This window comes from Colias philodice, chromosome 21 (assembly GCF_061535455.1).
Source record: "Colias philodice isolate Cphi_HAF_F1 chromosome 21, ilColPhil1 Martin Lab GWU primary, whole genome shotgun sequence".
NCBI classification, from domain to species: Eukaryota; Metazoa; Arthropoda; class Insecta; order Lepidoptera; family Pieridae; genus Colias; species Colias philodice.
In genome coordinates, this window is record NC_143106.1 from 5,486,143 (window position 1) to 5,505,157 (window position 19,015).

The window sequence follows — 19,015 nt, forward strand, 5'->3', positions numbered from 1 at the left end:
TTCCTCGTGGCTTTACGATTCTGCTGACTCATTATGGGTTTTTCAAGCTCTTTTGAAAATTAATCATAGGTGTCTAAGAATTATATGGTGGAAATTGAATACAATCTAATAGGATGCGATGCGAATGGCATTAAAGAGTACAATAACTTAAAATTTAGGGGATTTCGACCATCTTCATAAGAAAGGTTTTTAATATTCTTCTACAGAGGTTTTGGGAACACATCGAAACGCTTATTTAAATATTTATATCATATGTTATGTTTATTCTTCTTATTCATGTAATTTTGTTGATTGTTTGATTAAGGTAACACTCTGGCCACTGCTGTTGGCGATCGAATCATGACTAGTTTGCATTTGGGTTGTTGAGGAAGTGATTATGAGGAAGAGGAGGAGGAAGAGGAATTTTCACACACGAATTTAGAGGATGCGGATGAGGAAGAGGATATTTTTTTGAGGAAGAGGATGCGGATGAGGAAGCGGAAGAGGAAGCGGATGAGGATGAGGATGATAGGAAATTATAATCAAAATTAAAAAAAAAAACTTAAAATTAAAACAAAAGCCATTCTCCTGTCTCTACATATTGATGTTTAAGGTTAGGGAAGGTTAGCTCGCCTGATCGCGAATTTACAAAGCCTGTAAGTACTATTTGAGCTTTTGTTTATACATAATACTCGAAAAAACCGAATCTATATCAGTGCCAGAAGCGACACTAGGCGATTTCCACAAAAAAAAAACTAACTGGTAGATATTATTATGTAAGCTTAAACAACTTGTTTGTTTTTTTAATTTAAAATGACTTTTGACAAACATTATTTGGTAAAATATGTTTCTTCTAAGTATGAGAGAAAATGTTATATTATTATGTTTAGAGATAAGTGTTAGGCGCAGATATAAATATTGCGGTAAGACTCTACTCTTGTTCGTTATTAGAGTCCGACTCGTAACTCAAATACATAGTTTAAATTAAATAGGCTTTGTAAATTCGCCGCCCGATCGGATCAGCATCCTCATAAATTTCCTCTAAATTTTGAGGAAGCGATAGCGGAAGAGGATTTTTTTATTTTCATTTTTGAGGATGCGGTAACGGTAGAGGAACCCAAAATATTGCGGAACTTCCGCATTATGAGGAAGCGGAAGAGGAATCCTCAACAACCCTAGTTTGCATTATCTACTTATACAAACACACAAGACTTTACGTTATCTATTTATAAAGGAATCATATTTTAAGCCTGAATAGTTTTACAATTTATTGTAAATTTGGCAGCGAAAAAGCAAACGCAATACGATTGAAAATTACATCACATTCTTTCGATAAAAAATTGAAGGCATAGGTAGCACGTGATGTTTTGCAAATAAACAAAATAAGTTGTTAAAAAAAAACTTCCTTCACTCTGTAATTATGTCATGGGTTAAACTCTGAGCTATACTTTACTCACGATGATATCATAATCATCTATTTAACTTCAGTTTCTTAGTTATATCAACCGGATATATTTTAATTATTATGCAACTCTTAAGTTCCCTTTATGCCTTATGATACATTTTAACCCTTATATCATACCTACTAGATTTCCGCCCGCAGCTTCGTTTTAAAAGAAAATCCCGCATGGTTCCCGTTCCAGTGGGATTTCCTGGATAAAAAGTATCATAATATGTCCTATTCTGGGCCTTAAGCTACTAACATACCAAATTTCATTGTAATCGGTTCAGTAGTAATTGAGTGATCCATCCATCCATCCTCACAAACTTTCGCATTTATATCTAATATAAAAATGAATCGCAAAATGTGTTGGTAAGCGCATAACTCAAGAACGGCTGAACCGATTTCGATAATTCTTTTTTTATTATATTCCTTGAAGTACGAGGATGGTTCTTATGTAGAGAAAACGTAAACATGTACCACGGGCGAAGCCGGGGTGGACCGCTAGTATCTAATATTATTAAGTAGGAATTAATTATAATTGTCATGTAAAGACTAGTAGAAGATACCTAATCAATGAATAAATCAGAAGTCATGATCACGTGGTCCTGTTATATAGTTTTTTCTTTATATCTACATGTAGAACACAAAACATGCCATGTTTCGATAATAATACCAGTAAAACTTAGTTCTCCTTAATAAAACCGATCGGTGAAACAGATGAGAGGCATTTGCTGTTTTCCTTATGATAAAATATTATTTGCTTTAACAAAAACCACTGAAAGTCGAAACTAAGCTTATTATACTAACATAATAAGAACATAATACATATGGTTGAAAATAAAAATAAAAAAATTACTAAAAGGACTACCTACCTAACTTACGAATTCACGGTACGACTTCGGACTTGGACGTATTAATCCGTCTTATTGAAATATAAGTAGCGATAATTATTTGGCTTTTAAAGTAAGCCCGTTTTGATAGCGCTTTAATATTGATCACAAGAATTACTGCCGTCTTGTTAAAAGCATCAATTCTTTTTAGCAGAGATTATAAATTGAGATGTATTATGCAGCTTTTCATATAGGTTTATATCTATGTTGTTTTTTAACTTCCTTAAAAAATACGAAAGTTTTCTAATCGTAGCATTTTTTTATTTTTGTTCAACAAGTTTTTAAATAATTATTTATTACTTTTGTTAACGAATAGTGCGGTCACTATTCGTCATTGATAAGGATCTAGTATCTATAAATGTAGAAAAATTCATTCGATATATTTATATATTACTACAATTATATTATAATACAGCGCGCGTAGTGAAAGGATTTTCACCTTACCATAACGTTCTTATCAGGTACCTAAACTAAACAATAGGAATTAATATCCAGAAAAATAAAAATAAACATAACGTATTTACTGTTTAAGCTAATATGCATTAAGAAACATTATTATGATAAACATAATATATATTTCAGTACCTACCCATATAATGTTGATAACCAGCGAAGACTTTCAATGTTTTCAATTAGTTCCAACCGGTATTTTTTATTGGCCGCTATAATTTTTTTCTCTGGTCTATCGATTTTGATTTTGTGGTTTACCGATGTTCTTTGCTATTGCTCGAGTTCGATTTTTATGACGAATTTTATGTAACCAGCCGCTTGATCTAGCTTCATCTGGGTTAATAAATAAAATACGTATATGAAAATATTATTTTTTGTTTATCCATCACAACCCAAGTAACTATAATTATTATTACCAGTTTATAGCAACTGAGTACTAATGTACATACATAAACATTAAGAAAGACATTTTTAGAGTAAGGTAAATTGATAAAGAGTTCTTAAACAACATCATGAGAATTATGTAAAAACGATTAAACAAAATGCCACTCACTCCTCATCCTATACCATTGTCCTAGAATATAGCATTCGTTTCACGGAAGTAAAATAAATCAGAACTGAATTATATATGGTCTATAGTATTTGTGCGAATCGAAATGGTTCCAATGTTTTCTATTTAATATGATCAATGTGGCAATGCTCAAGGTGTAACATATTAATGTATCTATAAGTTACTAGAGTAAAATAGGTACAGCCGTTTAGGAAGAGTTTTTTATAAAATTAAACTATTAAATTAAGTAATTTTCAATTTTAGGTACTAATAGCACAGAAAATATACATTATAATAGATATTTTTCCCTCATAATACTCATGGTAATATAAATATTATAAGGAGATGTAAATAGGTACATTTTGCCTTGATAAAAATTATATTGATATATTCTTATAATTTATCGCTTATACCTACTTAACGTTTATAAATTCAAACCCAAAGGTATGATTGTCAGAACTTTCACCCGATAATAGGTCATATTATAAACATTGGTGATTGTTAAAAGAAATTTCGAAAGCACTTTATACTGCATAATTTTAGCACGTAGGTATTCTTAATACTTTTAAGGTGAGAGTTATAATCCTTTTCACATCACCAGGGCTAGGAAAAACAAAAATATTAACAGGAGCAGAATAAGGTTGGGGCTGTGTTAAGGTCTTTTCTATCATTTTTTTTAATTTTATTAATCTCACAAGCTTAATATCTTAATCTTAATATATATATATAAATCTCGTGTCACAATGTTTGTCCTCAATGGACTCCTAAACCACTTAACCGATTATAATAAAATTCGCACACCATGTGCAGTTCGATCCAACTTGAGAGAGAGGATAGTTTAAACATGTAGGTACCACGGGCGAAGCCGGGGCGGACCACTAGTATTCATATATATTAAACACTAGCAAACCGGGCGAACTCCGTTTCGCCACCAGAGACACCTTTTCTTTGCTATAAACCTCACGGAGCCCGAGACCTTTCCAACGAATGAAAAACCGTGGAAATCGGTTCGTGCATTCTGGAGTTATAGCGTCAGGAAGGAAAACCCGACTTATTTTTATAATATAGTAGACGATATTAAGAATGATGATCTTTTTAATATTCTTACTAGCTTTCCGCCCGCGGCTTCGCCCGCTTTGTCTAAAACATAATAATTATATACTAAAACCTTCCTCTTGAATCACTCTATCTATTAAAAAAAACAGCATCAAAATCCGTTGCGTAGTTTTAAAGATTTAAGCATACATAGGGACAGAGAAAGCGACTTTGTTTTATACTATGTAGTGATAATGCTTTGTGTAATAAAAATTGTATGTATTGTATGATGTATGTATCCATTTTGGATGAATGTATGTCTATGGATGGTAAATTGTAATTAAAAAAGTGCATTTATCATACTATCAAATTATAATTCATTTTCTATACCATAATTTTTGTAATATTGGTACAGATTGTATTAAAAGATGAATCGTAGAGTTCATATAGTACGATGTACGTAGTCGTAGTACTTATAGTTATTTTGTACTAGCGGTCCGCCCCGGCTTCGCCCGTGGTACATATTTACGTTTTCTCTACGTAAAAACCATCCTCGTACTTCAAGGAATATAATAAAAAAAGAATTATCGAAATCGGTTCAGCCGTTCTCGAGTTATGCGCTTACCAACACATTTTGCGATTCATTTTTATATATAAGATATAGGTATATCTCAATACATAATAATATATAGATTGTAGCCTCTCGATATTACATCATTCGATTCTAGAAAAATGATCCAAATAACATAACAACTCTACAGTGGCTTATCTGGGAAATAAATCAATCCTAAAGAACATCTTATGAATTTTTACCCCCTTTTTTACTAGTGTCTTCATATTTCATTCTATTGTGTATTCGTTATGACTACCGAATATAAAAACTAATGTATCCTTGTTCATTAATTGCCGTTGTAATTATTTTTAGATTCTTCACGAGTAGATAAGACTCTGTTATGAAAATGTTCTGTTTGACTTCTGCCAAAAAAGCTCTACACTAATATCGTTATAATTTTTTTATTAGAAATTAGAGTGTGGATATGAAAACAGAAAGTTATACTTGGGTTTTACCATCGGGAAAATGTTCTTAGGAATTACTTTCCTATTAATATACAAATGAGAAAATTTCTCGGTCTGGTAGGAAACAGAAATTTATTTTCTTATATCATTAACAGAAGGTTGATCACCTGCCTAAACTGGCCTAAAGAATATCGATCAGTGAAACAGATGTAGGTAGGTATAATGTCTGCCCTATACCTCAGAAGGGGACACGGGACTTCACTCTTTATCGCTACTAGTCAATACTAAGGTTTTCGTTACTTCTATTCATTCATAATGATCGTTTTTATCAGACGTTAATTATTGTGTTCCATAGGTCGGTAAGTAGGTAATAAGTTAATAACTCACTATGTCCTCAGGGTCAAAACTATTATTAATAATTTTTCTTTGTTTTATTTATCGTTGATATAAACAATAGGGTACATTTTTCGTTCAGATCCTTATTAGGTTTTATTGAACTCTGTCTAGTTTTATTGTTGGAAAGAAATATAGACAGCTCGATGTAGAGACATTTGCACTTTCGAATCATTTTCCGTATAAAATAATTCATTATAATATCTACTTATATAATATTAACTTGAACATACACCAAATGATTCTTCTACATGTTTCAATTGTGCTTAGTTTCCCATTATGCATGTAGCAAACACTACAATATATAATAAAAAATGGGTTTTAGACTTTAGTATGTATATTTATGGCTCGGTGTTGATTATTTTAGGTAGGTTAATAGGCATCAGTTAATAACTTATGTCACTGTAGAGGCACATCAATATAAACTTTAAGTTGCGCACGAGCAGTCGTGGTTGCTTGCGCGTCTTCATTCGAACGCGTACCGGCGCGGGCGCCGCGGATAAACAAAAATAAATAAAATACTGTGATAATCTATGTGATTTTAGGTACGTGCATATTTTTTTTATATTGATACTATCTTCAAGAACCTAGCTTCAATATTTTTTATGAGTGTTTATAAAGATTTTTTAATGTAGTTTTTTTTCCACGAAAATTCATAAATAATTATTGTTATAAACATTTTCCCTTTAATTTTCACTTTCTACGCCATGTTAATAATTTTATAATATTACCGACCTTAAAAATTCGCATTACAAAAATATAAATAGCAAATTAAATGAGAATATATTAAATCACATTAGAAATAATAACCACGTTCAGTAAATATAAAAATATTACTAAGTATGACCAACATAGTTAACAAAAATAAAAGTATAATATTCGCAAAGCTATTCAAGGCGCATAAGTATGTCTCAAATTTCTTCCTGATTGCTGATATCATTATTTACATTATATAATTGTTGACTTTATTAATAACACTTTTTTTTATTGACAGTCTAGAATCACGTTCAAGGTAGAGCCGGCTGCCAGACATTTTAAATATTTAATTATTAAATACGTATTACATATTTAAATAATTAATTGTTTCACACGCAACATACATTTGTCAGATTTGTGCATACATATTTTACTTCCCATTTTTGTATAATATCTATACTGTTTACATAATATAATGTCTCTTCTGTCTGTCTCTTGTCCGGGTTTTCCCGCAAAATCTAATGGACGGATTTTAATAAAACTGTTCGTTAGATATGTAGGTATAGGTAACTAGCGGTCCGCCCCGGCTTCGCCCGTGGTACATATTTACGTTTTCTCTACATAAGAACCATCCTCATACTTCAAGGAATATAATAAAAAAAGAATTATCGAAATCGGTTCAGCCGTTCTCAAGTTATGCGCTTACCAACACATTTTGGGATTCATTTTTATATTATAGATATATATGTCGTCGGCTACATATGGACTATAATTAATTTGAAGGGTTTAATTTAAATTTGAATCTGAAAATAATTTGAAAGTTGCGGGCACTGCTAGTTTCTAATACCTATATGCAAAGATCGAAAGGAAAACGAAAATAGCGAACAAATGGGTAGTGAAATCTCACCATAAGTGTTCCGTTTTATGCCACTACTGAAACAAACTATGGCAAAAATAACTTATATTATTCAACATAAGAAACATCAATGCGGCTATGAGCTAACCAAAATCCGTTATATTTTGTGAGATGCCTGCGCAATTTCATGGTTTTCGAGGAGCCATTCAACCTGCACCATCTATCGATGCCTACAGTTGGCCACGCGTGACGAATCCTAACAAAACATTTCACTGTTACTATTCCTTGCACGTTTCTTCAAGATCACGTTCGCAAAAATCAATACAAACTCTTGACCCAAGTGTCAACTCTTGAACAACTGGTTTTGTGGTGTTCTGAATGATACTTGGATCGGTTTATGTAGGACGAACTTGACAAGAAAGCTTTCTTTACGTCAAAAGCTCATTTTAAAAAGTGGCTCTAGGATGTTCGGTACTACATGTACACTTACTGTGTACGGGTATTTCAAGGAACTGTGAAAAAAATGTGATTTGAATGATATTATTAAGTACCCAACATCCAGTTAAAAAAACATAATGTGCGATCTCAAATTGGCAGGCTAGAGAAAAATGCATAGTATGCACAATGCACATAATGCGTGCGTTGGTAAAAATAGTTATTAATTTTTATTTAGTAGATGGTACTTACATACAATTACGATAATATGTGAAAAATGTTACGTATGAAGAGCTTATTATAAAAAGTTCATAATTTACATAATAAATTAGCTTTGATTGTCTTGGCATATGAACAATGTGAAAAATGAAATAGTTCAATCAATTAGATATTAATTTTTACTTATATGGTAATATAGTATGCTGTATGTAATTAGTTTTATATCATACAATACATACAATAGATGTTATATAATAATGTATATGCTTCGTTTAAATATCAAAGTAGCTTTATATACGCTATCTAGGGTTATCAAGCCTGTAATATATAAATGGTGGTTAACTTTTTGTTTCAGTATAACATACATTATAGACCTAGGTGTCAGCAACAATGATTAGAGCAGCGGAGGTAAGATTCTCTTTTTAATTATAAAAATCTACACAATTTTTCTAAAATTAGTAACTAGATAGTTCATATTCTCCTGCAGCAGGAACAAATATCAGCTGATGATGATGGTGATATTAAAAATTGTCTTACAAAATTAAAATATTGAATTAAAGAGAACTTATACTTTCTCGTGTTTTGATGTAAGGGTTCGTCCAAATCCATCGTAAAATAAGAAATGATATGGAACCAAGCTTTTGAATTTATTATGAGATGAAATTACGTCTATAAGAGTAAAACCACAACAATACGATTAGTTCAAACATTTTTTTCCATTTTAGTAAAAAAAATCTCCAAAAGCATAGTCAATAAAAACGGCTGGTAATCTATTTTGGTCGGAGATACCCAGTTTTTACATATCGATATATAGCAGCAAAATGGGTTTAATATACCTACAAATTGCATGTACGTAGTTTACTATGTAATTATGACCGTAATCAATGGGTAGGTCAAAACAATAGGTCAAACTATAATTAGAAATAGTTCGAAGAAAAAAGAAATCACAACCACATTCCTCAAATACTTTTCATTGTTATTGTCACTGTAATTACAATCATATTAACTCATTGTGGTGAAATGCTTTTTATTTATTACTAGCGGTCCGCCCCGGCTTCGCCCGTGGTACATATTTACGTTTTCTCTACATAAGAACCATCCTCGTAGCGTATTTCCAAACTATACATAGCCAGAACGCAACCATAGGAAACTGCTCGTGTATACTTTGTAATGCTGTTTTTAAGTTTGTTATTACAATATATACACGAATTGTGCGTACTGATCGTGTATACTTTGTAACGCGGATGCTTGCTTCTTCGTTTCAAACTATACACGATCAGTAGGCAAAATATAACTAAATATACTTACTACACCACTTACGCTTGAGCGAAATAATAAATATATAGGCAATCAAAGAATTGTACAGCTATATCTATCTACTTTTTTTTCTTCTTGATTGATTCAGTAAAATATGGAATAAAAATATTATTAGGTAAGCTTAGAAAAAAAAATAGGTAACAGATATAAGGGTTACCTATGGGTTAGGTTAGGTTCGTGTTTTTTTTAACTACACAAAAATAGGAGCTCCTCGAAGCGAGGCTCCGTCGCCTCGCAACCGTCTTCTGGACTTATTAGATTCTTACATTTTAGTATATGTACTATTGTCAATTGTAAGTCGTGCAGTATAGTCGGGAACGAAGACACAAGCATCCACGATACAAAAAATATACGATCAGTACGCAACATTACATACACAATACACATGCATTTTAATAATAGATTTCAAAACAGCAATACAATAATATAAAGTATAAACGCGAGCAATGGAAAGACGCCGCGCTTACTCCGAAACATACACGATTAGTCCGCATGCGTACTGGCGCTGTATATTTTGGAGCGCTATTCTTACTTACTTCACTACAAAGTATACGCGAGTATTTGCGTACTGCTGTTGTATAGATTGGAAAAATTTGTAAAAAAGTTATTTCCAAACTATACGTGATTAGTTTCACACCGTTGCGTACTGGCCTTGTATAGTTTGGAAAGACGCATCCTCGTACTTCAAGGAATATAATAGAAAAGAATTATCGAAATCGGTTCAGCCGTTCACACGTGATGCCGTGACAACGCGAAACGGGTGCGGACCCGCCGCCTTTTTATAGCTCCCGCCGCGAAGCGCGTCGAACGCGGCAACTGATACACAAAAATAATCCTTATGGCATGTAATTCACGCGCGATGACTTATAGCGTATTTCATGTATAACTTTGGTGTTTCTACACCGATTTACATGATTCTTTTACTATAACCTGCCCAGGAGTATGAAGAATAATTGTGCCAAATTTCGTTAAAATCCGTCGTGTAGTTTTTGTTTCTATAACGAATATACAGACAGACAGACAGACAGACAGACAGACAGACAGACAAAAATTTTACTGATTGCATTTTTGGCATCAGTAGCGATCCCTTATCACCCCTTCATAGTTTTTTTTAAATATATTTCATGTACAGAATTGGCCTCTCTACAGATTTATTATAAGTATAGATTTTTGTAATTTAATCTCAGTAGGTATCTAACTACTCGTATCATAGAATAGATGTAATAAATATAAATAATTATTTAAAATGAAGTGACTCGTTGTTATATGAGTACCTAAGTAATTAAATAATGATGCTACGTCTTGCTAGTTTTATTTAGAAAATTATATAATTGCTCAGTGCTCTTTGCGAAGTGTCTGTCAATTTAACGAGATTATAATTCAAACTTGGCACATATTAATAATAATTGGTTTAAAAATAATAATTTTAATAATATTATGATAAAAATTAAACTTAATTTTCTTTTTTATCTGCATGTATAGTGTTTTGAAGGGATTAAACTGTGTTGTATTTTATAAAGAGCTTTTCGTTTACAGTATTATAAAAATATATTTCAGAATACAGCAAGTAGACCGTACTTACGTTGTTACCTAATTTTCATACTAAAAAATTTATAGCTATATTTAAAACGATAATCGCATGAAGGTTCTTTTTTGGCTAAGCACATTATGTATTGTTATTGTAGTCTCTAATTTGAACGAATTAGACGTTTTGTCTGAAGATTTCCAACATTAAGTTTTTGCATCATGTTTACCTTAGTTTTTTATTGAACTGGGAAATGAGATACTATTTGTGCGGCCTGATTTTATACTAGGAAGTAGGTAAATCGGTCACCTTGTATCTTACCTATACTCATATTGTAGGGAAAAAGATATAAAGCTTATAATATAGACTATTACCAAGTCCGTGGGGACTTTTCTGTTATTTTTTTTAAATCGAGATTTAGAATATGAAGATCTTCCTTCCTATAACATTTAGATACTAACTAAAACTCGAGGTGATTATCAAAGCAAGCAAGAACTTAAATATTTAAGTCGGACGAAGAATATACCTTTCATTTTTATCAATACAATATTGAAAAAAGTTACAGTGCCCAATAAAATTTATGCGAAAAGTCAAAACTGCGGTGTTATTTACAATGCCAAGGATCGGCGAAAATGTTAAATCCCGCTCTACATAAATAAAAAAAGGATTTATTTGCTATGATTTAACGTCTTAATCATTATATAGGTACTTATAGTTTTTATCTAAAGTTTATTATAGATTGGATTGGCATCGGGGAAGTAAGTTGTCCCGTAGAGAATGAATAGTTGGCTCTATAATCATAAATATTATTTCACATAGCATTTGCCATTCCGAAATCCCTAAACACTTTCGCTTCCTTTGTTCAGTCTGTGTTTGTGAATATTCAATTGAAACAACGTATTTAATAATAACGATGTAATGTAATAATAACGAATTTTTGCCAACGTTGCATCTGGAATTTTTTTTCCTCAATCTTTATGAATACAGTGCTATTTTTGGCTATTTACATAGCATGATATTTTTTGGACTATAATTTCTACTTAATAAACGTTCAAATATTACATGGAAGTATAAGAAATGATCACAATTTTTATTTATAATCTTGAATAAATAAACTATACTTATCTACCTATATTATCAGTAAAAAAAACTATTGTAGAGTTAATGAAAAGTTAAATATTTCACCAAATTGTATCTACTAATAATTTAAGAAGTAAAATTGTAATTGTTTATATTTTATTCAGTAAATTACACAGAACCTAATTTTTCAGACATGTGCCTGTCCGTTGCGAGAGATAGGGCCGTCGATGGCCGGTTCCTGCGGGAGCCAATTCCTGCTATTCATGAGCATTTTGGAGTCATTCGTCAATGGTCGATGCGATCTTGTGGACCCTTGCAACCGAGTACCAGAGAAGGAGACGTTGCAGGACAGCTATGACTTCGTGGTGGTTGGCGGTGGTACCTCTGGATCGGTGGTGGCGGCTAGATTATCGGAAAATCCGCAATGGAAGGTTTGTACTGCTTGTATAAGTACCTACATATATGCAATAGGTAAACGTTAATATTATGCAGTTGTTGTGGAGAGTTTAATTATTATACGATTGAGAAATAATTATAAGATTGCTGTAAATTACTTATGAAACTAGGTATCTAAGATCACGGATTCTTAGGGCATTTTCCGAGATAAAATTCACTATCTAGTATGTTTTACTGACATAGGTTAGTTAGACAGGTAAGTATGTATTGACTAAAAATAGCTATTAGACGCGGACAAAGCCAATTAATCATCCATAACAATTTAACGCGTAGATCCGTTTATTGTTAGTTACCTACACCAACACCTGTGATATATCCAGCTGTATGAAGAAAATCTGCTTTTTTAAGGAATATCTAGTTATTGTTAATAATTTATTCTTAATTTTCATAACAGTTCTTACCAACTCTATATATTTTTGTTGTAAGAAATTCATCTAAAATTTCCGACTATTTACCATACCTATGATGCATCTCGTAGATTCCTGTGCCATAAAAACGTGTAATATTTCAAGTGTAATGTGGTTTTATGTTTTATAGACTTTATTATAGTTTATTTTGCTACTATAAGATTGATAATAGCACAATAATTACGCGGAAAATCATTGCCACTAAAATAGTTATTGTTCTTCTTTGACCATTGATTGACTCTTTGACCATTGACCATTGACCAAACACCAATTAATTTATAAAATCATGTTTTAAAGGTTTTGCTAATAGAAGCCGGTGGTGATGAACCCTCTCAATCGTCAGTGCCAGCGTGGGTCACAGCTTATTGGAGTCGAAATGATACTGATTGGAATTATTATACGGAACCGCAAGAAAAAGCCTGTCTATCTAATGGTGGGAGGTGCTCTTGGCATAGAGGGAAAATGTTAGGTAATTTTGGGATTTCATTATTCACTATATTGAACATTTCAGCATTTAAGAATAACATACTTATAATCACGATTTATGATCATTAATAAATATATACAACAATATGCGTTACTTTAGAAAACAGATCGCAAAAAATGTACCTTATAAAAAAGGGCGCTGTGCGGTTTCACCCATGGAAAAAACCACAGGCAAAGCAAATCATTCCATAGTTTTAAGTTTTTTGTTACATAAGCTACACAAGTGCTAAGCAGTAATTAGGTACCTATAATAGATGATAGGTACTAACCTATCATCAAAATCCGTTCAGTCATCAGTGTTTCTTGCTTGAAAGAATGCATCCAACTTCGTAAGCTTTCACGTTATAACATTAGAAGAGCAGCGTAAACACAACATGTTAAATGTTACATTATTATGATTTTAAAAGTGCAACTATGGACTTTCTTGCCGGTTTTTCTCCGTAGAAACTGCTTTCCGAATCGGTGGTAAATTTTTCTAAATTTTTCTGTATAAATAAATAAATGTTTGAATTTGTCTACCAATATAATGAATATGAATTCCATATTGTAGGAGGATGTTCAGTAGTCAACGGCATGATGTACATGCGTGGTCATGCAGCGGACTACGACGGTTGGGCGGTCAACGGCGCGACTGGTTGGTCGTGGTTCGAAGTGATGCCTTACTTCCTCAAGAGCGAAGATAATAAGGAAATAGGATCTGGAGTGTCCGGACAGTACCATAATACTGGCGGGCCACTACCCGTGCAAAGGGTAATCATCTGATTTTATTTCGCTTATATTCAATGTACCTAATTTAGTAGAAAATATAGAGGAACTTACGAATACAAACGATTATAACATTTACATATTGGTGGCTTAATACTTTAGTTAAGCATTTGTTAAAATGCATCAGATATTAACATCCCATACCTACTATCCCATGCTCTAAAAAAGGAGAGCTTCTAAAATGAACTTTATCAAATGAATAACGTTTTATAGTTTCATTATTAAGAATAGCGAGGATATATTTCGAAATATGTATAGTATATGGAATAGTTTCGTATAGGTATATCAGATATATGATAGGTAAGAAAGTATTGTACGATGAAATTATGCTTATGTTTACAAACAAAATTAAATAAACAAGTTTTAAAATTCAATAACAATGTTAAAGGATTGTGAAAGCTACGAGAAATTTGAACAAACCGGTCGTTCCAAAAACATCTAGAACTTGAATCCTCATTACTTTGGTGATAAAATACATTAATAAATGGTCATTGTCGTTTTTATGTGATCATAAATTTCATAGCACACTTTCAATATTTTATATTGTTTGATATTATTTATCGCCGCAAAACAGGAAAAAAGTGTAGCTTCAAGAAGTAGAAACTACCAAATACATTTTATAGATAAGGTAACTTATATCTTATTTTATCTTATATCTTATGGTATCTTTTTTCGTCGGGTCAATCATCAATGGGAGTCAATTCTGGGGCAGAAAATGACCATTGTTTATAAGTTAAGAGATCTTCTACAAGGTACTTCGAATTTGTACAAGCCAATGTTTCCCTGGTTAGGTTACTGGCCACTGGGCAACCTATATGAAAAATGAATCGGATGTACATTATATAATTATTATCTATGTCTTTATTTGCAGTTCCGCTATGCACCTCGCTTCGCTCACGATGTGGTATCGGCTGCCATTGAATTAGGTTATCCACCAACTGGAGATTTGAACGGGGAAACTACCACTGGATTTACCATCGCACAAGCCTTTAATGAGTAAGTATTTCATAACAATCTACGGACGAATTTAATATTAGTGTAATATTGTAATATGTGTTCAGAGTCCAGTCAGGACCATAACTATCTACTTATATGGTGGTATGCAACTTCTATAGGTACCTAGACAAAATCGCATATAATATAAATTTGGCACGGAACTCTAAAAAAGACTAAATAAATGAACTAAGGTTTTTAAACGTTACGTTTTAAAAGTAAATTGATTCTAATTTGTATGACAATGTACCTACTCAAATTAAATTAATTTTATTTTTCTAGAAAAATAAAATATATTTGAATTATTGTAGCAATGGAACTAGATACAGTACGGCACGTGCATATCTCCGACCAGCAGCGTATCGGCAAAACCTTGATGTCATGCTAAATGCACTGGTGTCGAGGGTTACCATAGATCCCGGCACGAAGAGAGTCACAGGAGTGGAGTATGTTAAGAATGGAGAGACTAAAGTTATTGGTGTCACGAAAGAGGTAATTAATGAAATAAATACATATTTCGTTTTGTCTTTGTGTGAAGATCCTAAATATTTTTATCATCAAAAGTATACATTTATATATAAATTAATTGTGAGTTTTGACCAATTTCTAGATACATAGATTCCATTAGTCTACAAACGAGGCTATGATTTTCTAAGTTTTCATCTGAAATTTAATAAAAGCAACGCATTTATGAAATAAAAATCCATTCAGCGTTTTCTCTATTAAGTATCATACAAACCCGCATGCAACCAACATAGGTCAATGTCGCATTACTTTCAATATTTCAACGCTATTTCTTTCTAGGTTATCTTATCAGCTGGCACCATGAACTCGCCACAAATACTCATGCTATCTGGCATAGGACCAAGGCAAACGTTAGACAAGTTTAACATACCAGTTATCGTGGACCTTCCTGGAGTTGGTCAGAATCTTCATAATCATGTTGGAGTGACGCTGGACTTTACTTTGACGAAGGAACCAGATGTTCCAGAACTGTCTTGGGAAAGTGCTATGGAGTATATGTTGGAGAGAAAAGGACCGCTTTCAGGAACTGGTTTGTCTCAGGTAAATTAACGACTTTTATTCACTATATAATGTAAAATAGACTTGCATGAAGGATAATTAAGAAAGACGTGGAAAGGAATACCGACCGCAATTAAACAGGACATCACTGGGCAGACTTTTTTATTTATAAAATTGGGTTAAAATATCAACGTGATATTCTTGATGTCATGACAACTTACAGCAGGCTAATAAATTACTATAAAACTATAAAATATACCTGAATGTTATAGATACCAACATTATATTTATGTTCTGGCACGTTATTTAGTATTATACTTCATGATATTTTGGTTCAGCTAACGGGCATGATAAACTCCCGCCTCTCGTCAGCGGGCGGGCGCCATCCTGACATCCAGTATTTCTTTAGCGGCTACCACGCGTCCTGCGGTGACGGGAACGTGGCGAAACCGGAGCAGATCGCCAATAAGAGGAGGATATCGTAAGTGTAATATTATGTTATGTCTATACTGAACTATAAAATCAGTAAGGATTTTTAATTATTTTTAGTAGAGATTGTGTGTGTGTGATCTTCGAAAACAGTTTATAGATAGATCTTATGGGACGATATATGAATGCGATTATTTGTCATGCTGCATGCAGTGCAAATTTAGGAAATAAAATCAATTTAGGTGAGCGTACTAAAGTTTTGTTTTGTTAGAAACCAGTTCAGTGTTGTTAATCAATTTTTCAACAATTTAATGCTCTATGGACTGAAATCTTTACATAGATATGAAAATGATATGCAAAATTCAATTTAAAACAATAAAATGCGAAATAGTTATTATATGCTACAAATAATTTTTGAACCAATCAACCTTTATAAACCTATAGGTATAGATGATTAATGGTTTGAATGTTTGTATGCTATAATATGTGTAATATTTTTTAATTGCAGAATATCAGCAGTAGCCCTACAACCACGCAGTCGAGGCTACCTCACGCTGCAGTCAGTGGACCCGGCTCAACCTCCTCTGATGCAGCCGAACTATTTCTACAATGAACACGAGCTTAATGTGCTTATAGAAGCTGCGAGAACAGCATATCGTCTGGCTAATACTACGGTATATTTGTTTTTTTGTCAATTTTGTAGATATTTTATTATATTTTGTTAATTACCGTAATTGAAGTTCATAACAAAACCCTCTATATCGAAAATATTGCAAAAAATTCGATAATTAATAAAAAAATATTGCACTCACCTAAGTAAAATTAGATGTCAAGATTTCCCTTTTTGATTTATCTATACAAAGAACGGTCACATACTTTTAAATCTTTCACTTAGATTCTCCGCGAAAAATACGGCATGCAACCAACCGAAGGATACGGGCAGGAATGTCCTGGTGGCGGTTTGAACCCCACAGACGATTTCTTCAGATGCTTGGCACAACAGCGCACCGCTCCTGAGAACCATCAAGTGGGCACTTGCAAGATGGGTTCTAATGACGATCCTATGGCAGTTGTTGATCCTTCGCTTAGTGTGTATGGAGTTGAAGGTAAGATATGAAAGAACTGTTAATGTAATAATATTATGACGTAATTGAATGCGATTAGAGAAGAGTTTTGTAAGATCTTTCGGTTTTGTTTTAAAGTGAGAAAAAATAATATAAGTGTTTAGTACAATAAAGAAGAACAATAAGAAAAAATATTTAAGTATAATCATTTTATTACTACATGTATTAGTTTGGTAATCGTGAATAAGAGTATAATCACAGATTACTAAATAATTACTTCGTGTATAATGTCTACAGTAATATTTTTGAAACGACTGCAAATAATCAAGCTTCCTAGTATATACGCCCTAATATTCATATTCAGAAACAAACCAGATATATAGAGGGACTTTAAACACAATACCTAGTCATTTGACTCATTTTCTATTAATTTTTATCCAGGTCTGCGAGTAGTTGACGCATCTATAATGCCAACAGTACCCTCAGCGAACACAGCCGCTCCCGCAATCATGATCGGGGAGCGAGGAGCAGAATTCGTTATCACAAGGCATCAGAGGTTCAAGAATAGATATGGCAATGATAATGTTACTAAGGGAGGAGCTATTAATAATGATGACAGGTGAGATAACATTAGCTAAATAATTGGCTTTCGACGATTAGTGAATCTTCACTTAAAACACCATCTTTGTAATGTCCATATCTGTATGGCAGTTAAAAATAGCATAGCATCCAAATATTTTTTTTTTACAATTAGATTTTTTAAGTTGACCTTATTTTAGAGGTTCTAACCGAAATCCAGCTGGTAAAAATATAATGTCTATTACCGGCCGCCATTTAGTCCAAAAATAAGTAAGACATGTACAATGAATATACCACTAATAAATGTACAAAATTACTTATTTTAACCCAATAAATTGACTAAATCCCAACTCCGTTAAAACGATTTTAAAACTAAAATGAATTATGAGCATACTAATTCAAGTTGTATTTTAATCACCAGGTGGCGTAAGTGGGACGACAGACCGTGGTCGTGGAATAAGAATTGGCAAAACTCATACAAACCGCAAGATTGGTACCGACACAATCGGGTTAATCACGTTAATCATCAAATTTCTAGATAAAATGCCGATTTATATGTAGAATAAATATAAGTATTTAATATTTAATTGTGAATCTGATAAGAAAACTATTATATTTATTAATTATATTAAAAGTTACTATTATCATTAGTTGTATGCTTATTGGATGAGCATTATGAAAAATTTATTAAAATAGATGAATTATGCACGCAAGAAAGGGGCATGACATGTATCGATTGTTTTTTTTAGATTTAGTACAAAACTGTTATTAAACATGTGGTCCAATGTTAACCCCACAAAATAAAATTTAAAGCGTTCAATTAAAAATTAAGTACAAGTATTTGAGTATTGGGTTACTTTTACGGGAAAGTATTGAACCACAGTTATGTATAAGTAATTAAAAGGTTACTTATAAGTTATTAGTAAT

General features: G+C 32.5%; 1 protein-coding gene across 1 annotated transcript; it reads left to right on the forward strand.

Annotated features, from left to right (window-relative positions):
* The first annotated feature begins 6,168 nt into the window (after positions 1-6,168).
* LOC149478896 (glucose dehydrogenase [FAD, quinone]-like) lies at positions 6,169-18,900 on the forward strand. The gene is made up of 13 exons (XM_089708793.1): positions 6,169-6,303; positions 8,320-8,372; positions 12,078-12,317; positions 13,047-13,218; positions 13,786-13,985; positions 14,872-14,996; positions 15,305-15,485; positions 15,798-16,058; positions 16,355-16,497; positions 16,954-17,119; positions 17,341-17,551; positions 17,951-18,128; positions 18,510-18,900. Exons 2-13 carry the CDS (start codon positions 8,355-8,357, stop codon positions 18,628-18,630), a joined length of 2,016 nt encoding a protein of 671 aa, XP_089564919.1. The 5' UTR covers positions 6,169-6,303; positions 8,320-8,354; the 3' UTR covers positions 18,631-18,900.
* The last annotated feature ends 115 nt before the right edge of the window (positions 18,901-19,015 follow it).